We start from the raw sequence: 14,193 nt of genomic DNA on the forward strand, positions 1-14,193 counted from the left end.
TTTCTAGACTTTTCTAGAACATTCCATACCGATTTCAGCCGTTGCACACGATTTGGAATCTTTCTAGATCATTCCAGAAATTTCTAGACTTTTCTGGAACATTCCATACCGATTTCAGTTGATCATGCAGTCATTTATCTGGGTTCTCGGCTGTTTGCTGCGGGACAAGCATACGTAGCACTCAGCCGATGCAGATCTTTGGACGGGATTCGAATTGAGGACCTTGATTGCTCCAAGTTGACGGGTAAAACCCTATGTAACAGCGAAGCATTAGATGAAATGGAACGACTAAGAAATAATTCATAATAAATATAGTTTAAAAAAACTAAAAAAACACGCTTTTAAAGAATATTTTGAACTAAAAAGTTAAAAATAAATATAGTTAAAAAAAACTAAAGAACACGCTTTTATAAATAATATCGAACTAAAAAGTGGAAAATAATTTTAAAAATAAACTCAAAAAAGTAGTATATAAAAAATACTAGCAGAACTGAGAGAAAAGCGTGGGGCGCTCGATATATGAAAATTATGGCACAAGGCGCTCCACGCTTTTCTCTCAGTTCTGCTAGTATTTTTTATATACTACTTTTTTGAGTTTATTTTTAAAATTATTTTCCACTTTTTAGTTCGATATTATTTATAAAAGCGTGTTCTTTAGTTTTTTTTAACTATATTTATTATCTTTCACTATTGTTGACAAGAATTTAATTCCATTTATCTCTTCATCTATCACAGAGTGGTCTATACATCTTACATAAATAACGACACCATCTGCTTTGTTCACATGACTATTGTTGTAGTATATGTTGTAGTCTTCAATTGCAAATAGTTTAAAACACCGGAGATTCCAAGTTTCACAACAAATAATAATGTCTGGCTTTACTATTAGCCTCATTACAAGGCATTCTAACCTCTCTAAGTTTGAATTTAGTCCTCTAACGTTGATGCTAACAATTGTTAAATCATCAAGGTTAAACTGTTTGTTTACATCGTCTATATTATCACACAGTATTTCTATATTAAAGTCTTTTTCTAATTCTTCACTATCTACCATAAGTAAGTCGGTACACTAGGATTAGTAGGATAATCAGACGATGCAACAAATTTATTCACTTTATACTTCAAATATTCACATTTGCTAGTGTCCGTCGCCTTATGCTTAGTACAACGGTTTTTGCCGTATTTTTCATTATAGTACATACAATTTATACAGTTAAGTTCATCACTTTTACATTTCCTTGAATCATGATCACCCGCACAGAACGCACATTTAACGTCATTTGCACATTTCTTGTGATTGTGATTTGGTCTGCAGCATTTAAAGCATAAGTTGACATCAATGATATCAAATACTCTGCACCTTTGGTGAGTAATATACAAGTAGAAACCATTAGCTTTTAATAACCAATAGGCTTCAGCTGACAGCTCGAGAAATTTCTGTTGTAGATGTCATCTACTAGATCCTCTTTCTCTAGTTCTGTGTCTACATTAACTACTTTTATTCTAGGTAATTTTAAGCATTCCGTGTTGACGTCATAAGAAGTTCCCATTTTTTCAGATAGTATAGATTTCACGCGCGTAACGTCTTCACTATTTTTGCACTGAACAGTAATCGCACCTTTTTTATCAGTTTTTATCTTGTTTATTGGTATTGAGGTATTATGAGTCAATTTCTTTTTCACAGAATCAAGAGTAGCCTTATCATTATTATTTTTGGATTTAATAATAATGTTAGGTGGAATCACTGTTTTAGATTTAACAGCCTGGGCAAAAGGCTTGTTACTCATTTCACTTTTTTCTTTAGATTCAATTAGGCCACGCATGAAATTATTATTACTCACTAATTCACTATTTAATTGCTTTAATAACTCATTTTCCACTCTTAAAGCTTCGGAATCCAACTCTGAAGTAGTGTTACTTTGATCCTTTTCTTTGGATGCATTTAATGACAAGTTGAGACACATTTCACTCCGAAGTGACTCTTTTTCGTGTAATTTTACTTGAGCAATAATTTTCCTAGCGTCCTCGTTCAGCCTGTTTATATCGTACGCAGTTTTGGACGTTAAATCATCTGCATGGTGATCTGGGCATATTACGAACATTTCACTTATGTATTGACCCTTTGTATATTTATTAAAGTCTCCTTCATGGTACACATTTTCACAAATTAAACAGATAACAATTTTTGCTACCTTAAAATTCGAATGGCACTTAAAAACTTTTTCAGCATTTTTCCGACGATCTGGTAAGTCCGCCATCTTGGAGTGAATTTATCATTAGATATTGTTTAAAAAAATTCCTAATTACTAGATTCATAATCTGCACTCAAATTAGCATATAAAGAAAGTAAAACAATGACAACTGTCTAATTTTTCATTCTGGTTAATAAACATTGTGTTTGCTATTTTTATACGTATGTTATATATTAATTAAAAGCTAATGAATCGTAAATTTAGTCCGTACGAGCATTTTTATGATATTTATGACGAAAATATTCTATTTCCCAGTGTTTCATAATACCTACAGTTATTCACTTGTATGTACGGTTTTATGAGACACTTCATCAGGTATATCCCATAACTCGGACATATGTTTTTATTCGTAGTCCCAGTTTCATGAGACAGTGTGTGTTTATCGCAATAATTATTAGTGTTAAATAATAATTCATAAAAAAACAGTGTGAACATATAATTTAAAATGGTATTGATGCACATAACTTCAAATTATAATATTTAAGTAAGTATAACATTAATTGAAGTGAAATTATAAACCTAACCTATAAAATTATGACAGCATGCTAATGCCCCAAATTAAATTTTGACTAGTTTTAATCTAATTGTTTATTCATATAATATTTCCATCATTTATATATTGATTTTTTTTTGTATTCCAGATTATAAAAAAACAAAAAATTATTGAAGAATTTTTTATAAACATGGCAAAAATCAACTCAATTGGGGATTCGAAAACAAACTAAATTGGTGAAAAAAAATGTGTTGACTCCTGACAATATTAATGTTAATTTAAAGAAAAAGAAAATTAAAAGATTAAATTACAATCAAGACAGTATTAAAAAAGCTTTAAAAGCTGTAAAAGAAACAGGCATTTCTGTAAGAAAAGCTGTTGCTGCTTTCGGTATACCTGTAGCAACTCTAGCCAGAAAAAAAATCTGGATCCAGAGAAAACTAAAAGTAAAACCGGCCCTGGAACAATTTTGTCAAATGATGAAGAAGATAGTATTGCTAAGTGGGTATTACATCTGGCAGAGATTGGAGCACCTGTTACGAAGAGTGAGTTGTTGGATAATGATCAGAAGTATGTGAAAACTATTAAAAAAGAGACTCCGTTTACCGATGATCGTCCTAGTCGTCATTGGTGGGAAAGCTTTAGAAAACGACGCCCGGAGCTCTCAATTAGAAAACCACAGCAGTTAAGTGCAACTGGAGCGGCTGTTACCCAACAAAATCTCTAAGATTGGTTTAAAAACAACCAGGAATATCTTCAAAAAAAAATCTATTGAATATTCCCTTGAACAGAATGTTTAATTGTGATGAGAGCATTCTTCAGTTGTGTCCTGATGTTGAAAGAGTACTTGCTGCAAAGGGAACTCGTGTGGTCTATAAAATTGTTGATGGGGGAAAAGAAACCTCGACAGTGTTATTCATGTACAGAGCCGATAGTATTCGTGCTCCCCCTATGCTCATGTACTCATACAAAAAAACTGTACTAAAGAAAATTATTGAAAATACTCCGAAAGGCTGGGGAATTGGTATATCTGATAATGGCTGGATGACATCTGAAACTTTCTATGAGTATATTACAAATGTATTCTACCCTCGGCTGGTGAAAGAGAACACACAATTTCCCGTTCTTGTGTACATGGATAATCACTCATCTGATTTAAATTTACCACTGGTAAATTTTTGTCGTGAAAAACAAATAGAGTTAAGTATGTTACCGCCAAATTCCACGCATATCATGCAACCTCTTAATATTTCGTTTTTTCTATCCTTTCAAGGAAATTTGGAGAAAATGTGTGCCAAAATGGAAGAATCAGCAAGGTGTGATACAAGTCACCAAAGAAAAATTTTCCCCTTGTTCTTCAATTTACGTTAGATAACATGTCTAATGCAGAGAAGGTTGTGCAAAGTGGATTTTGAGAAGCAGGGCTCCATCTATCCAATGTTAACGCCGTAGATTATGATATTTTGAATAAGGGAAAAAAATGCGAACAAACTATTAACAATAATGACACCGAAAATTGCCATGATGTTACCGAAAAACAAGGATTTTTACAACTGTTCGAGAAAAATTTATCTGCGGGAATACTTCCCGATTTTAAGAAAGCAGCCAGCAATGGATCGTGGACCAGTGACATTGAAAAAAAAGCATTGTTTGATTATTGGTTTAATATTTATAAAAAATCGACGGGTATTTCAGACTAATAATTATTTAAATTTATTTTACAATTATTAATTATATACTTAATTATTTTTTTTAATTTACAATCAATTTTTTCTAATTTGATATTTACAATTACTAATTATACACTTAAATTTTTTTTTTATTTTATTTACAATTAATTATTTCAAACTTTATATTTACAATTATTAAGTATATACTTAAATATTTTTTAATTTTATTTACAATTAATTTTCTCAAATTTTATATTTACAATTTTTTATTTTTGAAATCAATTTTCAAGCTAAAATGAATTTAATTTATTATAAACATGTTACTCATAATATTAATTACTTTTTTTTTTTAGTTGAAAATATTAATTAACTTTTTTTTTTTTTGTAGAAAATTAGATTGAATAATTTGATATAAATTATTTTTATCATACACGTTTACATTATTTTATTAATAGATGAAATTCCGAAACAGAAGCCAATAATCACGAATAATGAAGTTTTAAATGACCCCAATATTCTAGAAAATTTGAAAAACAGGTTGCGTATTAATCAACAAGAAGGTATTAATTCAGAAATTAATCCCTCAATAAATAGTACATCTACGAGTGTTGAAGAAGATTCAATAAAGCTTCGAGTATACGCTGACGTAGAGAATAATGGTGAAAAATTGCAGCCTCTTATTATTTTTGAGGAGCATCTTGACGTGATGAGTTGCGACCAAAATGATTTTGTTGGGAATAATGATAGTTATAAAGTTCCCTGGTTAAAAATATTGATTGAAAAGGATTGAAAATGATGAAATTAGAATACTTTTGAATAATTTCAATTCTTTTTCATGTATATATAGATATACAGTTCACATAGGGTGACTGATTCCCAATACTTTTCAATCAATATTTTTAATCAGGGTTGTATACGATCTGCCGGTTCAGATCATTAATGCTACTCATACGTTGGAGACTGTTAGGAATTGTCAATTAACTATTACAAATTCAATAATTCCTTCGGATAACAAGAATTGACATTTACTAAAAGAAAATGATTGTGAAGCAATCGATAAACAGAGTTCAAGCGAGAAAAAAATTTCACCAAAAGCTGTAAGACAAGGTAATATAAAATTTTGTTTAACGAATAATTTATAATTAAAAAGTTATTTAATAACAATTTTATCATTTTTTATCTTAGATAATTCGCCTAAAACACCATTGAAAGAAATTTGTACTCTACCTGTCGAATATTTGCCTAAAAAGAAAAGTAGCCGAGTTGAAAAATCTGGTAAATCAAAATTACCTTCGGTTGGGACTTCGGATGAATTGTATACTCTTCAATTAGAAAAAGAAAATTTAAAAAAGTAGCAGGAGGAGAAGAAACAGAAAAAAAACAATTACTGGAAGAAAAAAAAAGTTAATGGAAAAAGTAAAGGAACTCCAAAAAATAATGAAAGAAGAAAAATAAACTACTTCATATATTGTGTTAGGTATTCGTTTAATCTGTAGAAAATTTTTATTCGCTGTTTTAAAAACATTTAAATTACTGATTTTATAAAAAAAATGATCTCATGTTAATAAAAATATAATTTAAAAATCGTTTTGTTTATTTTTCAGCTGTTTCATAAATAGGGACCTCGATCATGAGACAACAGGGCCATATGTCTTAAAACTGTCTCATAAAAGGGGTCACTGAGGTTGCTTGCAAAAATTGTTTATTTTAATTTATTTTTTAGTTAAAATTGAATTTAAATATTAAATATCAGTCTGATAATCATAGAACAATCGTATAATACTATTCAAATTGTATTTTTCTCTCAAATGCATTTTCAAATAGTACAAATGTTTAACCTACCTTGAAATATGTCTCATAATGAGGACTTTCATATTACCGACAATTCATTTATTGATGATTAAAAAAAGTGTAAATTACACAAATAAGTTAGCTAATATTGAGTCAGTATCACTTTGCATGGATACACGATCTCTCTGGATTAATTAGAAGTCAAATATCACTAGGTTGGAAATAACATAGATTATACTTTTGTGATCGTTGTTTGAATCATTTTTAACTAGAAAAATGTTATTTAGAGCACCGAGTAGATTGTTTCAAATCTAATAAAGTTCGTCTGAATGTTCCTAACGAAAAGAATAAGATTTTGAAATTTAAAGATTTCAAACCTAAAGACACCGTACCGTTTGTCGTTTACGCGGATCTTGAATGCACGCTTGAACCTCCGGAAGATGATGAAAAGACAGTTCATAAACATGTTCCACACAGTATTGCTTACTATGTACATTGCAGCTATGATAATACACTCTCCAAATTTGAATTAAACCGTTCTCTTGATTGCATTAACTGGTTTGTTAAACAATTAAAATCATCAGCTCGGGATTTTGAAAAAATTCTAAAGAATCCTATTAAAATGAAACCTCTAACCAAAGAGCAACAAGATAGACACAATCAGGCAACTGTGTGTCACATTTGTGAAAAGCCTATAACATCTCCTAAAGATAAAGTTTATGATCATTGTCACTTCACGGGTAACTATAGAAACGCAACTCATAAATCATGTAACGTTAATCATCAAAAATCTACAATTATCCCAGTTGTCTTTCATAATGTATCCGGCTATGACTCACACTTCATAATTAAGTCCTTAGCTACAGTATTTGAGAGAGAAATTTCATTATTACCAATCAATAAAGAGCGTTACATTTCTTTCGCAAAATCAGTTAAAAATACTTCAGTCTCTTTAAGATTTATTGACTCTTTTAGATTTATGGCTTCAGCTTAGAAAAATTAGCATCATACCTTGATGACAAAGACAAACAGATTACGCGACTACACTACCCTGACCCCGATAAATTTAAATTACCAATACGTAAGGGTGTATTCCCGTATGAGTACATTGACAGTGTGACATGGGTTGTTTGATTAGGGTATTAGAAGTTATTGTTTATTTTTATTAATCACTTAAAATTTGATAGAAATAATTTTTATGACGATTATTGACTAATTTTCATTATTGTATTATTTAGCCAATTTTATTATATTATTGGTACTGAAGGTTCGATTAATTTAGAATTTTGAAGAGCGTGAGAAATTATTCTGAAGAATAAAAACTTAGAATTTGAGCAACGGGATGGATAGAGAATGAGAGAAGGGCAATTAGAATAATAAAATCATTATGAGTGTTTCGAGTGAATTATTCTATTGGAAATAAAAACTTAGAAATTTTTGACGATCGATGAGCATGCGCGAGCCTCGACAGAGGGCGAAGATTTCTCGTTCGTAAAGATAGTTAAAAAATATGATAAGTTCGGTTTTGAAAATAATTTTGGAAGCAATTCTTTCTCGGGAGAATTACTTGGCTGAATACTCTTCACTAAGTAATTCAAGAGCTCGTCCCCGTGCCGAGGCCCTCAGCTAAGGTACTGTAGGTAATCCAAAAGCCGTGTAGGTGAGGGCGAGCAGAATACTCTCCAGTTGCTCTCAGGGTAAAATTTAGACAAGGGGGGGGGGGCTGTTATGTAGGAACTAGCGCGCGCGCGTGTGTGTGTGTGTGTGTGTATAGACCGCGTTTTTGAATTTTGAATCAGGAGTATCGTCGTGTATATTCGAAAAATAATATTCTATTGTACTTAGTTTATATTTCTTATATTGGTTATATTGTTTATTGATTTTGGAACCGCGTTATTGATTTTGAACCACGAATATGCGTGTAAAGAGTGTTCTGATGTATTGTTTGTATTGTTTAATTTGATTATATTGCTTATATCGTTGATAAACATGATTAGGTCAATAAACAGATTTTCTTTTTTGAATTTATTAATTAAAATGAAGTGTTTTGTTTTATAATTTAGTTACTTTTGATATCAATCCCCGTTTATGACGCTGGACTCCGGCGAATAAATTTCGAGCCGGGGATTCAATGAAATTAGTTGTTTAAAATTAGAAAACGTGAAAATGTACCCGTTACAACAGTATTGACAGACTAGAGGAGAGACCTGACTAGGAATCATTTCTTCAAAATTAACCAATTCTACCATTTCCGATGACGATTATACTTTTGCCCAAGTAGTCTGGAACGAGTTTAAAATCAACACGCTTGGAGAGTACTCAGATCTATACCTAAAAACAGATGTCCTTCTCTTAGCTGATGTTCTTGAGAATTTTAGACTCAGTTGCTTCAAAACATACAATTTAGACGCACTACATTTTTATACAGCACCAGGCCTTTCGAACTCGGCAATGTTAAAGCATACTGAAGTAGAACTTAAACTGCTAACTGATCCTGAGATGCTTCTTTTCATTGAAAAGGGTGTTCATGGTGGGGTATCGATGTGTGCTAATAGACTTGCTGAAGCTAACAACCGGTACATGGGTAAAGATTTTGATTCAAACAACCCTGAAACATAACTGATGTACGATGATGTAAATAATTTGTATGGCGCAGCGATGAGTATGGCTTTACCCAAGGGTAAGTTAGAATGGGTTGAAAAGGTAGATAATGTAAATCAGTTTTTCAATGATGATGAAAGTGTAGGCTACATCCTTGAAGTAGATTTATACTATCCTGAGAAATTACATGATCTATACAAAGATCTACCCTTATGCCCAGAATGTTTAGATTTAGGTTTAGTTCTTAAGAAAATACATCGAGTCTTGAAATTTGAGCAATCAGAGTGGCTCAAATCATATATCGATAAAAATACTGAATGTCGAAAGCTTGCAAAAAATGAGTTCGAAAAAAACTTTTATAAATTAATGAATGATGCGATTTTTGGTAAGACAATGGAAAATGTAAGTAAATATAAAGATCTGTACTTAAGAACAAAGTGGCAAGGGCGATGCAATGTATCCGATTTAGTATGTAGGCCAAACTTCCACAGTCTTACTATTTTTGATGAGGATATGGTTATAGTTGAACTTAAAAAAGCTATAGTTTGCTTCAACAAGCCAATATATGTAGGCTTTAGTATATTAGATTTACCTGAAATTTATATTTATGACTTTCACTATAATAATGTTATGAAAAATTATGAAAAATCCTATAAATTATTGTATACCGACACAGACAGTCTAATTTACCAATTTAATGTACCCAACATCTATGAAGACATCAAACGTGATATATCAAGGTTTGATACTTCCGATTACCCACCTAACAATGTCTTCAACATGCCTCTTGTTAATAAAAAGGTTCTGGGGCTCATGAAAGACGAGAAAAATGGAAAAATCATGCCCGAGTTCGTGGGTCTCAGAGCCAAGTTGTACGCCTTGAATATCCATAATCCTGAGAAGGAAAAAGACAGTATAAAGAAACGGGCAAAGGGTATCGGTGGATCAGCCTTGAAGACCATCACGTTTGATGACTTCAAGAGATATCTTTTTGAAAATGTGCTGTTGAAGAAGGAGCAGTACATGATTTTAAAAAAGAAAATTGTTGAAGATAACGATGAAAATTATAATAATTAAAGACAAAAAAATTTGTAATAATAATACTAAAAACAATGTAAATATAGTTTTAAGGTTTGTAAATAAAAATAATGTAATATAATTTGTGTTTTACATATCAGATTTATTGATCCAACTATTATGTTTAGTATCAAAACCTAGCCATTTAACATAGTATTTATTTCCAAGTTTTCTAATTACTCTTTCAACAAGATATACATCTAGATATTTGACTTTGCTGTGTTATTCGTTGTAAAATCTACCTTCGATTGGCTGATCCTCATACTCCACGAGCTTGTACATCGTTAGATTCGTATTTTGCACCGACTTGATTGTGACGATTTCTGTTGTCCAGTTTGGTGTGTATCCCTTCTCAAAAACATGCTTGTACTTGCTGATTCGGACTTTATCTCCAACTTTGAACTCCTACTTCGATTCGATTATCAATAGTTGATATATATTTTCCAACAGGTGTTTCTCATGAGCAGCAGTAGCATCGGCAGGTTTCATTTTGATGGTACTGTGCTTAGTGTTGTTGGAAGTATTTACCAATTCGTCAAGTATATCGGTCCACTTGTAGCTGCCGCGAGCTGTAAACTCTCGCCACATTTTATTCTTAAGCGTTCTATTGAAATGTTTACATATGGATGCTTTGAGATTGCTGAATGTTGAATATAGATTTATCTTGTGCTGCTTTATCAAATCTTTGAATTCTTTGTTGTAAAACTTTTCACCCTGATCAACATGGAGATTCTTAGGTATACGACCTTGCTGAAGTACAGACTTCATAGCACTAGTGACATCCGCACCACTTTTAGACTTAATTGGAACTGTCCAGGCATACTTTGAAAATATATCTATGATTGTAAGTAGATACTTGTATCCTTTATTGACTGTTGCATATGGAATCATCTCAACCAAGTTAGCTTGCCAAGTCTCATCGAGACTTCGGATGTCAACATGACGTTTATAGTCCTGCGAGCTGGTTTGTATAGCTCTTTAGCTATCACGACCTTTTTGTTGTTAATTGAGTTTCTCAGTGAGATATTTGATATTATTTTGGTGAGAGGAAAGTACTGCTTTAGCTTCCTCAATACTCGTCTTCAAATTGCTCATAGTAGCTTTCAGTATTACTATTTCAGAGTGTAAATGTGAAATAATCTCTTTCTATTTACTGTCTATACTTTTATTCAGTTCACACATCTGTCTCAGTACAAATTGCACTGTCACCGCATCATGTTTATTTGATGGATTACCGAGAGTGCACAGTCATTTATTCTCAATGTCATAGTTTCCATCAGAAGTTACATTGAAACCTCTTCCAACTGGGCCTCGTTGAACTGACTTGTCACTGTCCAGTGGACGTCTAAATATATCGATACTCATAATTGTGAACACTTTGACTGTAAACGTATAAATGATATAATTTTCTAAAATCTTTTAATATATAACTCCAGCCTCCCTAAGTTTTTCAATAATTGGCATGATTTCATTCATGTGACTTGAATTCCCAGCAGCTTGAGACGCCATCAGCAGTCGCAAACGGTCAACTAGTTTATTTGGATCATCCCAGTAAACATAGCCCATTGGTAATCTCTTTTTTTTTGCAATCATATATTTTGGTAACCCTTTACCGAACTTAGTGATAAAATCAGTAATGTATTTATTGAACTTGATTGTTGTATCTTCATGAATGGTACGATTTGGATCATAATTTTTCCTATGAGTGTTGGTATGTTGAACTATGTCCAAGTACTTTTTCTTATCATCTGAGGTGATGTGTTCATCTTCTGATGATTTTCTAAATAATAATTCCAACATCCCAGGAGTTATTGGATAATTTTTTTCTTTGACAGTTATTGTATCATTTGCATATGAAATAGGCGAATCAGCCAAATGCATTTCACCATGTTTTCTGGGTATACTATATCTCATATCATTATCTTTATGTTTTTTATTTAAACGTTGTAGATAATTAGTGAGAAGATCATTTCTACGATGTTGATGGTGGCAGCTAAGTGATAGCAAGTGCTATATTATCAAATGAACTTTCATCATCTGTTATTACACTGTTGTATACTTCTGGATCATCATATAAAGATTTTTCAACCTGTGGTTTTTCTTCTTTTTTAATATTTTCTTCTTTCAGCTTTGAAGATTCAACTATACTCTGAAGTGGTGTGACAATAGGCTTGAACATTTCCTTCGTGGCTTTTTGAGCTGTATCTTTACCCATCTTCAACATCTTGTGCTTCCGTCGGATGGCATCACTGGTTTGAGATATCTGATGCCGAATATCCTTCTGCTTTGAAATTTCTTCAGGTTTCATGTTGACAGGTTAACGTCTACAGCATGTATGACTATCACACTCTAAAGTACCTCAATTTATACTAATGACGCAGTCGAATCCTTTGCGATACCTACCACTGTTCAATTCACTGTCTTTATCTATTACTACAAATTCATTTTTATTCCAACATGCCGAGCATAAATCTCTGAATGAGTTGTATGGCATGTCTGTATTGACATGATCATCATAAACATGCTTCAGATTCATTTCATCTTGACGGAACAGAACGAGAAAGTTTACAATATCTCTAATCAGATGCTTAGGTATTCGTGTATAAGTTTGACAGAGATAGAAGCTATCAACATCCTTGTGTCGACTCATGCAGAAAAAAGCCTTGATGTGATCTTGTTTTTCACAAGCAACATCGTTGAATATCATCAGGGAGTTAGGCTTAGCATCTTCAGGATTGATTACAGCTTTATGTTCGCTGAATGTGAAATATCCAATACCATCAATCTGTTTAAGCAGCGTCTCCAGAAACTGATACTTTGGTTGGTTAAGAGACTTCGAGTAAAGATATATATTCTCAAACCTTAAACCATTTGGATGTACAATAAGAGACAGTAAAGCATTGGTCTTTGCACAGCTTGATGGTCTGCAAAACACTGCACGGATACTGTTGGAAAGTAAATCACTATGTTGTTTAAGTTTTTTCACACCGGTCCCTTGAACAATTTGATCAAAATTAATAACTGGCAACTGACCTCTTGGTTTGTTGAAGTCCATGACTGCTGATGAGATTCTGAGCTCAAGAGGTATATACCGGCTTATATAGATACAATCATATGTGGACATTTGTACTTAAAATTCCTGACTGAACAACTATAAATTGAAGTGACTCGAGGCTACAACTATCAGTCATGGCAGAGTCATTCACCTTGACACTATTCGGAAACTCCTCCGTACTAGAGGCAAATTATTTTCCACGGATTGAACTATCACCAACAAAAAATTATGTTCTTGGACTTGTGAAGCTCCTAACATTTAATTCAATATCAAAGATTGATGTTGATGCTAATAAATTTTATGTTTCATCAAAAAGATCCAAAAGAAGTACATTCAAGAGATTTCAAGAAATCACTATTCCAACAGGGAGTTATGAAATCGAAGATATTGAAACTTATATAAACAAGACATTACCAGAACTGAGTTTCACTTTAAAAGCAAACAACAATGAGTTGAAAAATGAAATAAAATGTGATCAGTTCATAAATTTTGAGACTGAAGATTCTACTGGATCATTACTTGGATTCACCAACCATGTGCTTGAACCTAACATAGTACATAAATCTGATTTACCCGTACAAATATTAAAAATTAACGCTCTGAGAGTCGAGTGTAATATAACTACTGGATCATACATCAACGAAGAAAAAAATCACACAATCCATGAATTTTTTCCGAGGGTTCCAGCGGGATATAAAATAGTGGAAGTGCCAATAAACATCATTTACCTGCCAGTCGCCGTACGAGCAATATACAACTTGAGACTCCGCATTGTTGACTAGGACGGAAGAATAGCAAATTTCCGTGGCGAAACTATCACGATAAGACTGCATATAAAAAGTCTGTAATGGGTATCGTATATGAGACAAAGACTGGTAATAGGTATAAAAGGATTGCAGCATGTCAAAAGATTATCAGTCATCATCGAGCTTTGAAAGTGTTAACACGTCAGAACGCAGAGTTCCTAAAAAGTCTAGGACTAAAATTACGTGGAAAATTCACAAGATAAAAATGAATTTTTGTTGTCTAGCTTGTGTGGTAACATGGCGGAAATCTTAGATATAAAAAATTGATTATTTTTGATGAGTCTATTGCACACTGTGAAGTTCATTCACACCTGCCATACGCATCATCAACATTCAACAACAGTGATGAAATCAGAATTGCTATTCAGCATCAAGATCTGTGCTTGCTCCCAAGTAAGAGCACATTACATTTTTATGGAAGAAGGCGGAAAGCTGATTGTACTGCTAT

The 14,193-nt window shown here is 32.4% G+C and overlaps 1 protein-coding gene across 1 annotated transcript; it reads left to right on the top strand.

Moving 5' to 3' along the window:
• The first annotated feature begins 3,537 nt into the window (after nt 1–3,537).
• Nucleotides 3,538–4,116, top strand: LOC141525667 (uncharacterized). Its single transcript, XM_074240228.1, has one exon. The coding sequence runs from the start codon at nt 3,538–3,540 to the stop codon at nt 4,114–4,116; it is 579 nt and encodes a 192-aa protein (XP_074096329.1).
• The last annotated feature ends 10,077 nt before the right edge of the window (nt 4,117–14,193 follow it).

Source organism: Cotesia typhae, unplaced genomic scaffold (assembly GCF_013202065.1).
Source record: "Cotesia typhae breed Kobodo isofemale line unplaced genomic scaffold, CoteBio_Ctyphae contig_27, whole genome shotgun sequence".
In the NCBI taxonomy this organism is placed as follows: domain Eukaryota; kingdom Metazoa; phylum Arthropoda; class Insecta; order Hymenoptera; family Braconidae; genus Cotesia; species Cotesia typhae.

Coding starts and splice junctions, on each gene's coding strand:
- LOC141525667 (XM_074240228.1), top strand. CDS start 3,538: ATGTTTAATTGTGATGAGAGCATTCTTCAGTTGTGTCCTGATGTTGAA.